Genomic DNA, 17,411 nt, shown 5'->3' with positions numbered 1-17,411 from the left:
GTGAGACAAACATCCATCAGAGACAGCCTAAGTGCAGTATTTTAGCTTCATAGCCCAGATAGGAACTAGATAATGCTGCAATAAGCATTTCTAAAATAGCTACCAAATTTCCACGTTTTTTTTCTTGCCTGTTGCCTTCTGCAAGACTTTCACAGAGATACAACGGGTTGCACGTTTACAGAGCACAAATCCAAGTATCTCTGTCCATTGGCAGCAGTATAAGGACTCCTGCTGCTTTCACCAAGTTCAGACTTTTGTTTGGGTCTGAGTCAAAGAACTGAAGCTAACTTTCACTTTGTTCAGTTTAGTCATTTGTATTGCTGCAAAACCTGTTCAAGTTCCCCTTTGCATTCAACAGCCTTGAATCACTGTTACAGGAAGAGTATTTCAGTGAACTTGTTACACTGATTCACTGTAGATATGAGCTAACACCCCTCTGCAAATGAAGATGTGTATATTTTAAGAGCAAATGATGATATGGCCCATAAGGGCAAAACTGCTCTATGGCTAAAGCCTGGAGGAAAAAAAACAAAACAAAACCAAAACCAAAAACAAAACAACAACAAAACAAAAAAAAAAACAAAAAAAAAAACAAAAACAAAAAAAACAAAAAAAAAAAAAGCAGCTAATTTTAAGGAATGATGCAAACAAACATTCTTTTCCATTCCATAGGAATGGAAATTTCCATAAGGAATTAAAGGAGAGGGAAAAAACAGTTATCATTTAAAGATGTGGTGGTTATGCAAAACTGAGGAAAAAGCATTTCCAAAATTCTCTATTTTTAGTTCCCTGAAATCCAAAATGGTAGGAAAAGGACTATGCAGCGGTCTATGTGGGAAACATTTACAGGTAATATTAGGGCTAGAATATAACTGTTAACTGTGGGGATTTTTTTGTTGGGTTTTTTTGGTTTACAACAAAATGACTCAGTACCAAAATTTCTCAGTTCTGATCTAATCCTCCCCAATATCTATGGCAAACAGTAGCCCCAGTAAAAAGATTTACAGCTACAGCTCTCTGCTTTGTTCTTAAGCATGTATTTACTTCTGCCCATTTGCTTTCTGAAATTCTCTCTCATTTGTCATCTGAAGAACTCCGTTTAAATGGAAAACAGGCTTCAGACATGAAACACAGCTACATTCCTGAAACATGAGATGAACAACCTTTAATTCACGCAACCTTTCATTTACAGTAATGTTTAATGGATGGGCCAGTTTCATTATGGACAATGCCTCTCCCTGTCATTAGCCTGCAGAAAGGTCTAAAACTCTTAAGCATTTAAAGGAATGCTGTTTCAGACCCTGTATTCCCTCCTTCTCTCCCTCCCTTGCTCCACATCATCTTTTCTGACTGCTCTTGTTCTAAGTGCATAATCTAAAAGCTGTACTCCGCAAATTGCATTTATTGTTGGCTTCGAGCTTTGAAGGACTCTTCTGAACACTTTTTATACAAACCCTAACAAGGTCAGAGTTGGAAAAATCTCAGCTGGTGGACTTGGATCCCACGAGCTAGTGACCATTTATAATTAATATTAATGAATGGCAGACGACAGATGTTTATTGCTTAAGGAGAAATGTGCATTGCTAAACCAGAAGGATTTAGTTTAAATCCAGAGGAACTGACTTTATTTCTCGTATGGATGTGGGTGGTGGGAGGGAATGACAGTGGGTGATCCAGTCTCTGCTACCTTTAAGCATGAGTAAGGAAACAACGCTCTGTAAAGGATCCCGAGCTCTCTATTTCATTGAAGAATAGAGTAGATAGATAGATAGATATTCTCTATTTCATGATGTTTAGTCTTTCAAAACATTAATTCAAGCATGTAGGATTCTCCGTCCAATTCTGCAACTCTGATTTGAAATAGCAATAGTTTTTCTCCATAGTTCCCAAAGCACTTACCAAAATTAAGGAACTCTTATTCCCATTTTATAGTTGTGGAACATAAGAAATTATATGAAGATTGTATTACAAAAGAAACAAAAAGGTTCATCACTGAGATGAAGGATCACATTCCCAGCCACAGTATATTTTATGTTGCTGGATTTTTTCCCCAGTGGCCTTAAAATAAAATAAAGCTATGATGGATAACTCTCTTAAGTTTAAATGTGACACAGTAGAAGATGCAGTATGAAGGTGAAAGAATGTATGTGAATGCCCCTGAATACTACAGGCTTAAGGTCAATGGAACCTCTGTTTTCTAGCTGAAAGCAACTCACTTTTTCAGAGCAAAGAAGTTAACTTATTGGATGTTGAGACACCTTGGGTAACATTTGCAAAAGTACATGAACAATGTTACATAACTTCTTAGAGTTTCTGGGTTTTTTTGTTGGAGTAAGGGTCTATTTTTTTCTGGAAACTGTGGAGAAAGCATCCTGCTCCTTTTAGTATCTTGGTACATCATGTGTGCACTGTTTGCTTTCTTGCCTCTGAGATTTGTACACTTCTGTATGACAGTCTGTGTTTCTGAGCATGTCATACCAGACCCTTGCAAAATATTATCGTTTATTGTGGCTACAGGGTTGGTCTCAGATTCTATAAAAGAGCGCCTAAGAAGTTGCTAGCAAGAGCAGGTGGCACTCAGATCTGTAGAAATTTGACTAATGTAAAAGTTCTTGGAGCAGGTAGGAAAGAGATTAGTTACTCAATTTTAAAGAGAGGCATGAACACATTAGTTGGATAGTATACAGTGGGCTTCTCCACCTGGAAGCGGGTGGCATCTGGAACTGACTTTCCTTAGCACTTGGTGGTTCCCTCTATGACTGGAGACTTTCTCATCTTGGCAAGGGCTGCACCTCCTCTATTGGGCCATGCGACCTCGATGATATCTGATCTATATGCCGTGCTGGTCAGTTTATAAAGTACACTTAGTAAAGTGGTCTCCAGTGATGAGCTGTCACTCATTCTTCACATTCCACTTCAAGCTACTCATAAAGCCGTCTGCTCACTTCAGTGTGCAAAGCCTGCTACTACAAACAGCTCTACATGCACAGTTCATTCCCAGAGGGATTAGAAAAGAATAAACTTATCACATTCTTGGTGAAAAAAAAATTTAAAAAAAAAAGACAAGACAGTCTGGATGAAATTGACATGGACAATTTCTATCTGAGATTCATTTTAAACTGAAGACTCACAGGCAGCTTTAAAATATTTGCATTTAACCTTTTTCCATGCATATCCTCCATGACTCCTTCTTAGAAATCTCAAAAAAATATATTTTATAGGGCTGAATTTGCCAAAGGAATGGAAAATGCCAGACTATCTGTATCATCACATTTCCCAGAAACTTGCTGATTTCAATGAAGCCCCAGCAGAAAGTAGGACAGCTTTGAAACAACTTTGCCTCCATATTAGGTTGCTGGATAATATCCTGCCAGCTTGTCCATTGGGCTGGCCTTTGACCACCCACCTGGCAGGATGACAAGGGCTCAAGAGCCTAAAAACATGAGAACCCTTTGACAGCATCTTGGTCACCCAAGCTCTCTGAGCTTCCTAGGGCTAAGATCTGAGTTACTTTGGCATAAAAATATCCTTAGCCTCTATCAGAGGCAATCCCCATCTCCTCCTCCACAAGGTGCTTGCTGCCTGGTGAACTATCAGTTATCCCCTCAGTAGGTGAGAAAACATGGAGATGGATTAAGTGGAATGTCATGTAACCCTTTTTGGAAGGGGATTTTTGGAGTCCTTGATATGTATGCAATTTAGAAACCTGATCTGCCAGTTTAATCAGCATAAAAATGTATTTGGAAATACTGGCACTACCTTGAGAGGGGAGGATCAATGCTTTGGCCTGCTGAAACAGTACACACACGCTGGAGACATGAAACAGAAAGAAAGTCCTTTTTCAACACCTTATTTTTAAAAGTACCCTTGAAAGTAAATTCTGCTTTCATTTACACCAGAGACCAACCTTGGTGACCTCCATGTGTTTGAGCAAGCACAACAGAGGGGAGAAATGGGCCTCCCACCAGTTTAAGTAATAGCACCCTGGCTCTGGGCTGATGGCTTTGCTGAGTGGATCCATCAGGGGCTGCCATCCACTGCATGTCAGCTGCTGCTGACCCATTCCTCAGGCTGGCCTGGGTTACCTGGGCCTGGGATACTACTCAAGAGCTCACATCCACCTGTCAGCACAGGTGTCACCCCTGGTGGGAACGCAAACAAACCATGCTTAGAGGGAGGGGACAAGTGAACCGTGCAGAGCAGGGCCAGAGGTGCATCCTGTTGACTCCTCACCTTCCTTTACCTTCTTGGCACATCAAGAAACTTAAAGAGATGTAAGGAGAGGGGCCCAGGGGGAGTGTATAGCTGTATCTATACCAGCAAATGAAATGGTGGAAGATGCCTGGGTTCCCTGGCTCTGGTTTCTAGTACTGGGACAGAAAATGATGGCCTGGCCTGAGTATGAGAGTTGGCACTCAGATATTCCTTCCAAGATCCATACTCGGTCATCACTATAGACCAGATCTGATCTGTGGTCACTTAGGGAAAAAAGTATTCTCATGGATTTATCCAATGATTTGGGTCATAGAAGTATCTTCTGAACTGGCAGCTTATTTTAATGCAATCACTTTTAACAAATCCAAGGAAAATGGTTTTTATCACTCCCTTCAGAATTCTCTAAGTACAAATTCGAGTACTAAAGAAGCAAGTTTCTTTGGTGTTTTCTCCTTTTTACTGTTGTACTAGAAAAGAGTTCAAATGTCTGGTGAGGCACTAGCATCTGTCTCTTATCATGTATAACTTTTCTTGATTATTTCTAGAGAGGCAGACTAAACATGCAGCTCTGACATAATGCAGCATTACATTTTTATTTCTGGTTTCTTCAAAAGTCAGCACCAGCTGAACTAAGTCTCTAAAAAGTATTGTATTTATTACCTCAACCAGGCTAATGGGAGGGCTTGGATTATTGCTGCCTAAAAGGAAAACAAGCCATTATAGATTTCTGTCAATATTCTGATGCTCTAAGAACAGGGTAAGGGGTTTTGGTAAAATCACTACCATTGTCAGTCTTTGTATTGGCATCAGATTCTGTTAGACTTAAAAGAGGTTTATAAGGTGGATCTACCTTTTTGTCACTTTCAGAAGAGCTGTAAAAAATTAAAGCCCATTAAGAAGCCACCATTAAATATCTCGAGGCAAACGCAGAGAGAAAATGCCACTTCACTAATACCAGCACAATGTATGTCACTTCCCATCCTAAGCAGTCTGGAGTGGTTTTCTGCTCTGCTAAATAGCCATTTTTTTCTTTGGAAGTTGTGCTCGAAGTTTATAAGCTGTGGGCTTTTATAAGATGAAAACTGTCACATAATTACAAAATTGCTGTTGTTAGCACAACATTAGTCCTGATTAAAACAAGGCTGCTAACAATTTCCCTTAGTCCCAACAGACAAGTGCAAAGGAAATAAATCCCCACAGGCTCTGGTTTGAAGAGACAGCAGTAAATATCTCCACAAGCAGCAAACAGAACTCATTATAGAAATCCTCCTCCTCTGGCTGCTTCTTTGCCTGGAGGATAATCTTGTATTTTCAGGCACTAGCAATGTCTTTTCTATGGCACAGGAAAGGAAGATGGCTCACGGGGGACATCCCAGATGATTGGAAGTTGGCGAATATCACGCCAATCCACAAAAAGGGCTGGAAGGAGGACCCGGGAAACTACAGGCCCGTCAGCCTGACCTCAGTGCCTGGCAGGGTTATGGAGCAGATCATCCTCAGTGCAATCACACAGCACCTGCAGGATGGGCAAGGGATCAGACCCAGCCAGCACGGGTTTAGGAAGGGCAGGTCCTGCCTGACCAACCTGATCTCCTTTTATGATTGGGTGACCTGACTGGTGGATGAGGGGAAGGCGGTGGATGTGGTCTACCTGGATTTCAGCAAAGCCTTTGACACCGTCCCCCATAGCATCCTCCTGAAAAAGCTGTCAGCCCACAGCTTGGACAGGAGCACCCTGTGCTGGGTTAGGAACTGGCTGGAGGGCCGGGCCCAGAGAGTGGTGCTGAACGGGGCTGCATCCAGTTGGCGGCCGGTCACTAGTGGTGTCCCCCAGGGATCAGTATTGGGCCCAGTTCTGTTCAATATCTTTATCGACGACCTAGACGAAGGGATTGAGTCCATCATCAGCAAATTCGCAGATGACACCAAGCTGGGAGGAAGTGTGGACCAACTCGAAGGCAGGAGGGCTCTGCAGAGGGACCTGGACAGACTAGAGAGCTGGGCCGATTCCAACGGGATGAGGTTCAACAAGGCCAAGTGCCGGGTCCTGCACTTTGGCCACAACAACCCCATGCAGCGCTACAGGCTGGGCACAGAGTGGCTGGAGAGCAGCCAGGCAGAAAGGGACCTGGGAGTCTGCATCGACAAGAAACTGAACATGAGCCAGCAGTGTGCTCAGGTGGCCAAGAAGGCCAATGGCATCCTGGCCTGTATCAAAAACAGCGTCACCAGCAGGTCCAGGGAGGTGATTCTTCCCCTGTACTCAGCACTGGTTAGGCCACACCTCGAGTACTGTGTCCAGTTCTGGGCCCCTCAGTTTAAGAAGGATGTAGAGGTCCTGGAACAGGTCCAAAGGAGGGCAACCAGGCTGGTGAAGGGACTCGAGCACAGGCCCTATGAGGAGAGGCTGAGAGAGCTGGGGCTGTTCAGCCTGAAGAAGAGGAGGCTCAGGGGAGACCTCATTGCTGTCTACAACTACCTGAAAGGAGGCTGTAGCAAGGTGGGAACTGGACTCTTTTCAGAGACGACCTTCAACAAGACAAGAGGACACAGTCTTAAGTTGTGCCAGGGGAGGTTTAGGTTAGATATTAGAAAGAATTTCTTCACGGAGAGGGTGATCAGGCATTGGAATGGACTGCCCGGAGAGGTGGTAGATTCTCCGTCCCTGGAGACATTTAAAAAAAGACTGGATGTGGCACTCAGTGCCATGGTCTAGCAACTGCTCCGGTGGGTCAAGGGTTGGACTAGATGATCTCTGAGGTCCCTTCCAACCCGGCTAATTCTATGATTCTATGATTCTATGATTCTATGATTCTATAAGATCCAACCCACTCTACTGCAAAGAGGTAGCCATGTGACATTTAAGCCAGAGACTTTCAGTAAGCCTTGCTCATGAGTGTAGCAGTGTCATTTCCCTAGCAGCCTTCCCTATTTCCCAAATACCTAAAGGGATACAACTTGCTCTTTATTTGCTATGGCAGCAAAGCCTGACATCTTCTGTCTTGGCATAGCTGGTCTGCTCAGCATCCTCTCTTCCCTCTCTGCCTACTGTATGCAAACAGTTTTTGCCCAGTCCTGAGGTATTCCTGTAGTTAGACACAACATTCTTGTTCCCTCTAATGCCTCAGCACTGTCCTCTTCTTGCAAGGACAGGCTAGCACACACAACATAAATGAGAAGACTCTTCAAGCAAATGCAGTCGAGTAGTCCAGATCCTATTTTCAGAGGCAAATGAAGTTCAAAGATCCTAAACCTCCTAGAAAGGTTTTTGTAGGTCGCAGGCTCTGACGTGACCTGGAGTCTACATCTAGAGCAGAATTTCCATTTTCAAGAGGAGATGGGACACATAAGTACAAGTTAGTCGTTAAATCCCCTAACGCAGTTGCTCAGTCATGTCAGTGTCATTTGGGGTATCTTGGCTGTCTAAATCACCACCTAAGACTGTGGATACGACACTCGCCTTAAGAAATGTATCTATCTGCACTGGTATCTGGAAGCCAGCTAAATTGTGCTCATACATCTCAACAGTGGGAGAGCCTATGTTTGGCTTAATTAATTGCTCTTTGAAAGTCTGTGATCCTTAGCTCCTTTAAAATTTTTACCCATATTGACAACTTCAAGAGTAAGTAAGGCCAGGAAATGCACTGAACTGTGTAGTGCCTGGGTCCTTCTGCAGTTGTTGCCCATCACCACCCTGGTCACCTTAAAATCTAGTCATTATGAAAAAGGGACACTATAACTAGGAAAACATGATTGCTGCTAAGAAAATTATGCTGTTGAATATTCAGAAAGACATACCAGATGAATCATCTGCTAGTGGCTTCTGAATGAAAGGAGAATGTCTTTTGCATCACTGGGAAGCTGGGGGTTTGAATGGTTTCTATCTTGGCAAGCAGTGTGAGTACAAGCTACAGCCTCTGTTCCAGAAACAAAAGTCTTGCTTTTCTTGAAAATGAGAGTGATCTACTCATTTGCATAATATGACAGAACCAGCTTGTAGACAAAACTGTGGCAAGTGGCTTTAGAGTCTGGGGCATTCTCTTCTTTCTGGTATCTTTACTCAGAACATCATGGGGTTGTCCAGATCGTAACATGAAGAAAGAATGACAGACTTTTAGTCTAAGAGGACTAAAAAAAGTCTCTGACAAGGGTGTGGAAAGGTGGGAAGGAGGGCAACACAGAGTGGCAGTCCTTAGCCTCCAAGTTTTGGCCCCATACTTCATGGGGTACGAGGGTGCTGGGGCTCCAAGAGCTGGGAAAGCATGGAGAGGTCAGCCGAGGCTGTGAGGGGTGTGAAAGAACACTGTGGCACACTACAGCTGTGGCTTGTGGTCTTCTATTACAGCTCTTCAGTTTATTACAGTGTAGTGGGGAGGATTCTGTGGTCCGTGGTGACAGGCACAGTAGAAGTGCCAGGACCTTTCCAGATAGGGACCGATTACGTCGGTGCCTGCAACCCCGCCAAGAGCAGTTCAGTGACTCCTTTTGCTCCTGCTGCTCCCCCAGGGTGAATTTCTTTGTGAGATTTATTTCTCCAAAAGAAATACGATCATCCCAGCTGCCTGACGCCAGATTCTCATCCCTCTGGGGTTTTCACGAGACCTACTCTGGTGACACCCACCCCCAACCAGAGCAGAGCAGTTTGCACAATCAGATTTTATGCCTTCTTATGGTGGTTTGGGGTTTCAGTGCCCACAGAAGGGCAAAGTGAACAAATACACTGCTCTGAGTTCCCTGTAGTAATTACAGCTGAATATAGTAGGGTGAGGCTAAGTGGCAATGCCTAAAGTAGATGAAATATGGAACTCGTGGTAGTTAATTAACAGCAGCTGTGATTTTTTCTGTAACTCTCACATGGTACTCTTAAGTACTAACTTCTCCCAAGCTGCCACCAACCTTTCCTCCCTTTCTTCCAAAAGATATGGCTACAGGTCAAGTGAAAACAGCACATCTGATGTGATAATGCAGAGACTTCTCTGTAATACTCTGGCTGGCACACTTCAGGATCTACTCAGATACAGATTGCATAAATACAGATGCAGTGGGTTCTTTGACCAGGGGCTATGAATTATATTAACAAGAACTCAGCACCTTTAAGCTGATTTAACATGTAATGATGCTGCTCTCTGAATTAATTTCATGTCTGTGTTTATTTTGAACTACTGCACTTCTCCAAATTATAGCATGTCTGTACATTTTCTACAATATACAAGGTTGCTATAATTAAAAGTTGTAAAGTATCCCATCTACAAGACAATTCACTGAACAGTGCCTACAAATTCTTCCAGTACAGTTGGCTGTATGAAGTTTCAGTTCTGGAATTAAAGCTATTTTAATTCTGAATAATTATTTCACAGAACTATTACAGTTTCATGAATCCACACTTTCATGAGCAAAAGAGTACCTTGGAAAATGTTTTACAATCTCCTCTTTTAATAGATTTTTCCTCTATTTTTTTTTAAATTTTAAATTTATTTATTTATTTCAAAAGGTTTTATTGACTCCATATGAAGTCATAAGCATCAGTATCATTAGTCATCACAATAAGAGAATTCTGTAAGCCATCAGGAACATAATATTCCCGTGATGTGGTACAACACACCGCCTTTTTTGGTTTTTATATCCTCTTCCTGGCAAACTAAAAAAAACAAAGTTCACCGTGTATGTGGTGTAACAGGGGAGGCAGGAGCCCTAAGAGCAGACGGAACGCGGAGGAAGAGAACCAGCGGGCGGGAAGCGCTCCTGACTCCCGGAGAAACATCCCGAGGGCAGGGACCGGGAGCAGAAGAGCTCCGGACATGCGGGGTCTGGCGGGAGCTGTATCCCCCACCCACCCGCTCCCCCCACTCTGCTCACGCCTCCTGCGCATCCAGAACCTGGAGCGGCACCGCGGCGCCCCCGCGCGGGCGGCACCGGTACCGCTTCCAAGGGGAGTGGTGCAGTATATATAATGCAGTATAGCCATGAAGAGGCACTGAGACATTTATATGTTCATATATATGGATATATAAATGCATAAAATGTTACATTTTCAAACCAAGAAGGATATTCTAACAATATGCTTCATTAGGGAGGCGATTTTTGGGAGAATATGTTTTTTTCTGGGTTACATTATCCTGGCTTGTATCAGGAATAAATGTGCCCCATAGGGGTAGGGAAGTGATCATCCCCCTGTACTGGGCACTTGTGAGGTTTAGATTGGGTAATAGAAGAAACTTCTTCACCAAAAGGGTTGTCAGGCATTGGAACTGGCTGCCTAGGGAAGGGTTGAGTCACCATCCCTGGAAGTATTTAAGACGGGTAGATGTGATGCTTAAGGACATGGTTTAGTGGTAGACTTGGCAGTTATAGGTTAATGGTTGGACTTGATTTTAAAGGTCTTTTTCAATCAGAATGATTCTATGATTACAGCTTCATTTACTTCTTTGATGACCTTCGGTTTCAGTGCTGTCCTTGACTTTTCTTCTTCAAGTACAATGTAGTTCAGAGCTGAACTTTTTAACATAATGACTCATATAATTTTGGAACAGTTAGCCAAATGCCCAAATTTCAAACGAAATTCCACACCTTCTGGTGTCCAGCTCAATGTGCTGTTAAGAAATGTGTTTTAACTGATAATAGGAAGAAGACAAAATATTCAGGAATAAATTTCTCGGGGAAAAAAGAGCAAGAATATGAACAGGGAGAGTGATACATGCAAGAATTTGGCTTTAGCTACTCCCCAATGCTAGCAGACAACTGCTAGCAGAAACTTCCCTTGAGGCCAAACTGAAAAAAAGATTGTCTATATGACATTATATTGTCATACAAAAACTCCCACTAAAACAGTGGTAAAAGGAGCTAAACAACCAATCTGAACAAAGACGACCCTTCGATGTTTCATGGCATTACCAGAATAAGCACAGATCTAAAGAGCAGATCCTCTCACAAATGGCAACAGCATGGACATGACGGCATTAAAGCATGTATAATATTGCACAGAGGACTCCAAGGCCCATCCAACCTGGCCCTGAACACTTTCAGAGAGGGAGCAGCCACAGCCTCTCTGTGCAATCTGTTCCATTCTCTCACCACACTCAGGATAAAGAATTTCTTCATTATATTCAAGCATAAATGCATTATGCAACATTATCTCCATAGATAATACACACAGCTTTAATGTTCCTAATGGGATGGGGAGTTTTATTGGAGAGGTCTGTAGAAGTAACAAAATTCTCAATATCTTATCTTTGTAAGCATTTAAAGCAATGAAATACTTAACTAGATGATTTTTTAATGGCAGTCTAAAGCTCCACTTGAGCCTTGGAACATCAAATTTTAGTCTGAAAAGGATCACATACCTGTGCTGGACCTGACTTTTGTGGGATTCATGTTGCAGTCCCAAGAATCCCTTGGGATGGGGGTGTGGTGGGGGTTAAGGGAGGAGAAAGGGATTTTTAAAAGACTTGGATGCTGAGCCTTGTCATAAAGGGGAGTAGGCTAATTTCCTCTCACCATATGCTCTGAATCCCATCTCAATTTATACCAGGTAATAGCTAATGCTACCTGGTCTAGACACTGGTGTCCCCATACCAGCTGTGTTTTTGTGGAGTACATGGACCTGTGCCCCCTGGCTGTGGAAGACAGGCTATGGGTATGTGAGATATTGACACCAGCTCTAAAGCACTGGGACTGCCCAGGGTGTTCTCAGCTCTCTGCTGAGAGTCAGACTGATGGGAGGTGCTAGTCCAGTGGATGAGTTTAGTAGTTTGATGAAGAGTTGGGCATTTCTAACCACTAGTCCTAGTGTCAAACTTCTAATGGGAGATGCTAACCCAGGGCCAGTTTTACAGGCTGTGGCAAAGGGAAGGAGTGAAAAATTGCAACAGCCTGTGCGGATTTTCTAATGTGCCATAAATTTTTATTTCAGGGAAAAAAAATAGAGAGGAGAAAAGAAAAAAGTCCAACAAAGAAGAAAGCAAGGAGACAAGACAGGAAAGCAAAGGGCGAGCAGCCCGAAGACAGAACCGAGAACAGAGGGAAAACAACAACAAAACGCAGCCGAAGAAAAGAAAAGCCCCAAATAAAGAACAGCACCTGGCACCTGTTGACACTGCACATTAACAGCCCTCTGTGATTGTTTAAGTCTTATGATGCTGCTATCTCTGCCAGATCGCCCTGACAGGTGCTCCAACCGTTCAGGCCGCAAATGGACAATGCTACCAGTTATTATTAAACTTTAAACAACATTCCAAATACTTCCTATATTCTCCAAGCAACCATAGTTTATTAAAGAGATGGACATGAGCCAAGGAAATTAAAAAAATCTAAAAGTGGAATACTTTAAAACTGTTATATTATATGCTTCCATGCATCTGTAAAAGGCAATTAAGAAATTTTGTATATATTAATAATAGGGTATAAAATATAGCAATATAATAATGAATGACATTCAGATGAACAATGTTCTTTTTCTTTGTAAAATATTTTTCAAGTTATTGTTTAAGTATGAAGCAAGAGATATGTCTAAATCAAAGACACAAATCGTATCCCTTCATATATTGTACATAAATATTAAGAGAAGGTTGAAAACATTTCTGAAGAGCCAGTAGGAGCCCAAGGTTTTTATAACCTCTGGTGGAGAAGGAGGGGATTGCCCTGTGGTTCCCTGGTCTGTGCTTCAGATGTGGGTGAAGAACACCAGGGGAAAGCCTGCAGGGCTTCACAGCCTGAGGGAAAAGAAGCAGAAGCATCTGCAGCTTTGAAGACAGAATCCCTGAGGAAGAAGTTGATGGAGCTGAGCTTGAATAGTGCTCTTATCTGCGAGACAACACAGTGTTTCCTGGTCTGAACAGTGGTACCGTGTGTGCTGTTTTATGCTTTTTATACCTATGTGTAACTTAAGTCTACATTTCAAATCTTCTGGTGAATGACAAATCATATTTGTAGGAGACAATGTTGAGTTAATAAAAAACAGAAAAATAGATCATGTAATTGTGTTTTTCACAGTGATAGCATCACTTTTTCTTCTGAGGGAGTGAATAATTTCATAGCTTCACGGAGAAGGATACAACTTTCACCCACAATATTCATCTAGTGAAAGAATATCCACAACAGTAAATCTACTAAAGGATGGAATTTATAAATTTCTGCCCAACTTATTTTTTTTTCCAGTTCTTCTCTCTGAGACAGCATAGGTGTGAAAATCTCCACTGCTCAGAAGACAGACCAAACCCCTTGGCACCATTGTGTCTATATTAGTAGAAAGTGTGACCCATGAGTGAAGCACAGGATATGCAATACACAGGCTCCCTGCTCAGATATGGATTTATCATTTATATAAATACATTGAGGAACCAACAGGCTTCATAGCATGTGTTTTGTCACGTTTTCCTCAAGGGCACTTGTCATAGGGGTAACAGCCTGCCCTGTGTGTGGCAGGCAAGACTTCCCAGCCATTTCCCATCTTTGATCACTGTTTGGGTTTCTCACAGTGAGTCTGACCTTTAAAAAAGACTGTCCAACACTGAAGACTATATCTCAGGCTTCAGTGACTTGTGGAGGAATAGCCTAATCACCCAGGCAATGATGCAGAAATCTCTTTATAAGATTTCTCTCTGAATGAGACATAGATAGATGCACTAGTCTAATAACATGGGTGCTTAAGGCTCTCACAGATTGCCTCTTTCACAAAAATTAGTCAAAACTTTCTGTAACCAGTCCCTGATTATTTGCATATATTATATTTTTGCTGGTGAAAAAACTAAATACTGAATTTTACCTAGATGAGCATATGCATGCAACTCTCATCATATACAATGAAGTCTTAATGGGTATGAGAGAAAAGCAAGATTTACTGGATGCATGTGAGAGGCACATAACAGTGAGAAACTAGGGTTGGGTTGGCTACCTGTGCGCTGACAGCTTCATCACATAACCTGTCCATATCTTCCTAAGTCTTAGTCTTCCACTACCAACCCTGGCAGTAGCTGTCATCTTCCTTCATCCCCATTCTCAGCATCTCTATCTGAGGCAAAGCTGGTCTCAGAGAAGTGGTGGGTGCAGGAGACCTGTGCTCAGCGCTGAGGCTCTGGGTGATGCTGAAGGGAGGCAGGAGAAATTCTGATGGTTACCAGACTCAGACTGGCATCAAAAGATGAGGTACGGTTCTGGGCTGAGAGGGGTTGGCATCACAACAGAAAATGCACTTGATATTTCAAACCTTCTCCTGCAGCTGCAGTCACCCATTTTCCTGGGTTGCTGGTTGGCAGGCAGAGATGTTCAACTGCTCAGAAAGGATTTGCTTCTCAACTTATTTTCTCCAGGGATAGGTTGTTGGCCAGAGGAAGTATCCCTAGGTGGATTCAGCAACTAGACCACCAGCTGGACCACACAGATAAATGAACTCAGGGGAGCTTTAAATTCTTTTAAATTGTTTACACTCTTAAAAAAATAACTCTTTTAACTTTTTTAAACTCTTAAAACTAACCAGTTAGACAGTGTCTTCTCCCTGCCTAAATTAAGTATAGGTACTAAATGAAAAGGGCATTTCAAATGGAAGACAACTTTTGATAAAAGCACAAGCAAAAACCATAAAAATGAACAACAGTGTTCAAAGGGTAATTAAAAAGAAGGAAAAAAAAAAAAAACCAAGGAGCTAAAACCAGAATGTCCCTGATCTCAGTTATACTCTACTACAACACTTGGAGGAGTTCAAGAAATGCCATTTATCTGGCAGAAGGCTGGAAAAGCAGTATCAAGTAGTTGAAGAACTAGAGAATAAAGGGAAAAAAAACTGTAAAAGGAAAATGATTTAGGATTCAGAAGTGAGTTTCATTATATACTGCCACATAAACCTTTATTACAAACTCCAGTGTACCTCTCCTTGCTTACGGGGACAAGAGAGATGGTTTGTCTTACCAAGAGCAGGACTTGGAATACTATCAACTTTCAGCAAGGGAATGTAAAAGGAATTTGACTTGCAGCAGTAATAATTCATAGAAATAGTACCTGAAAAAATATCATACAACTTTTCCTGGAAATTATCAAGGAAGCTGCTGTCATGATGTTCCCTCCCACACAGGATAGTGTTTGATATTTCCTGTAGCCATGATGAAGCATGAAAAACTACATCCAGCTCAAACAAGCAAGTAAGTTTCTCCTGTCCTGGCACTGATTGTAGACTACCCTGATGGTAGGTGAACTACTCCATGAGGACTCCTGAAACTGAAGACTGTGGACCTTTGTAGGTCAAATATATATTGCAATGACTCTTTTTGACCACCCAACAATAAATAGGTAAAATCATGAGTCAATGATCTTACATGCTGAGTAGGAGCTAATGGGGACTCATATGACCTTACTGGAGAAGATCTGATTAAGTACTGCAAGTAGCTGTGACTAAGCTTCTGTGAAACTTCTTTCCTGACAATTGCTTCACAGTTACAAAATACCTCAAAACCTTAAGAGTCAATTTTAAGTCATTTACAGAGGAGGATTATAAACACAATAGGATTATTAATAACTTTTCTTAAAATGGGAGCTAAACTCAATGGGTGTTAGTAGGCAGAAAAAATCATAGTGTGTTAATTATTAAAGAACAGTTCTGGAATAAAATACTAAATATCAGTGATGGTCAGTAGATATCCTGGTGCCATTTCTGACAGTTAAGCTGCTCAGTGAATTAGAATCATTAACAAAGAGGTAGGAATATTCAAAACAGCAGCAGCCAAGGCTTCAGATATGTCTGACCAAGCTGTGGCTTTTTGTCTCACATGGCTCCATCTTAGTGAGACCTGGATAAGAGAATCCAGTGTTAAGATATCATAAACAGTTTAAGCTCTGAATGCCTGGATCCTTCATTAAAATTTTCCCAGAGGCTTTACTCTGAGCCATTCGAGTAGATTTGTCAGGCTCATCAATGCACTGAATAAATGACAGATTTTGCTATACCCTCTTGCAAAGTGGCAGTAGAAGGGCCTATCAGCAGAATGGGACCATTACCAGGGAACTCCCACAATGAAGGTTTTGTGTCATACCCTCTACCATCTGCCTCTGGATTGCTGTGGTTTATATGCTGATGGAAAAGCAGCATATGAATTTCGTTATTAATTCAGCACTATTCATCTGTATCTCTCATGAGTCACCATAATTTTTTTTCTGTGGTTTTAGGCCCTGAAACTTATTGAAGATTAACTTTATGATGCAGCATGAATGTACCATGACTCTTATACTCAAATGCTATACACTGTTATTTTCAGAGACTGCACCGAGTTTTGTTCACATGGTTTGCAGGAAGTTGCAAGAATTTAAACAAAAAAAAATCTTCACAGCATGACATGAGATCATGGGAGCCACTCTTCACGGTGACATTCTGCAAGCAGCAGCTGAAGCTGCAGTTTCAGCCTTTCCTAAGTCCAATAGCAAGGGCTTGGGCTGTACTGTCACATTTCCAGGCTCAGATCTACTACTTAGCACAAAGCTTACATGCTAAAGACCTGGCACTCTTACTCATCAAGTGTACTCTGCAGTTACACATTCTCAGATAACTCTCCCATATGGTCTCTGGCTAACAGGATATTAGATTTTCCCTACTATTTTGTAATAAACTGGCATAATTTAAAGAAAAGTTAAGTCAGCATGTTTGTTCATCATTATAATAATCTATCTGTCCTATTCATCTTTCTCTTAATTTAGTAGTGATATTCCTACTCAATTTAGGCCTTCTCTTTCAGACATAGAATGCTAATTGCATTTGCCTTTAAGGAATGAGTGTACCTATTGATTGGTTTGTCACAGAAACTTCTGTTTTTTCATGAGTAGATGAATTTTTTGTTGATACTTTTCTCTGGAGCATGTCAGAGTACCAATAAGGTCAATATCAATCCCTCATACACAAGACAGTCATTCAATTTCTTAAAAATAAATGCTCTGCACTCTTGCAGAAGGGTGTCATGAAGTGTATCTTGCCTGAGGAACATTTTTTAAACCTTCTTTTAGATACAAAGCTATCTGAGAATGATCATGCATATCTCAGCAAGAAAATGGACCTTTAAAGACCTTTGAAATTGGCCATCTGGTGCTGGGTTTTTTTTAGAATTTACTACTAGGAGTAGTTTTAAATGAATTTCAGCACTTGTGTCTCTGTTTCCATCTCAACTTTTACCTCATCCAACCTAGGCTGTTGATGCAAAGGCTAACAACAGGCACAGTACTCT

The 17,411-nt window shown here is 41.7% G+C and overlaps 1 protein-coding gene across 1 annotated transcript in view; it reads left to right on the top strand.

The window, feature by feature from the left end:
* Positions 1 to 13,167, top strand: part of RSPO3 (R-spondin 3) — a 61,669-nt gene extending 48,502 nt beyond the window's left edge. The window contains exon 5 of the mRNA XM_008497319.2: positions 12,125 to 13,167. Within this exon, the coding sequence (XP_008495541.1) occupies positions 12,125 to 12,318 (194 nt within the window). The 3' untranslated portion in view covers positions 12,319 to 13,167. The remainder of the gene's footprint in view (positions 1 to 12,124) is intronic.
* Positions 13,168 to 17,411: the final 4,244 nt, after the last annotated feature.

This window comes from Calypte anna, chromosome 3 (genome assembly GCF_003957555.1).
Source record: "Calypte anna isolate BGI_N300 chromosome 3, bCalAnn1_v1.p, whole genome shotgun sequence".
NCBI classification, from domain to species: domain Eukaryota; kingdom Metazoa; phylum Chordata; class Aves; order Apodiformes; family Trochilidae; genus Calypte; species Calypte anna.
This window is presented reverse-complemented; position numbering and strand designations above follow the sequence as displayed.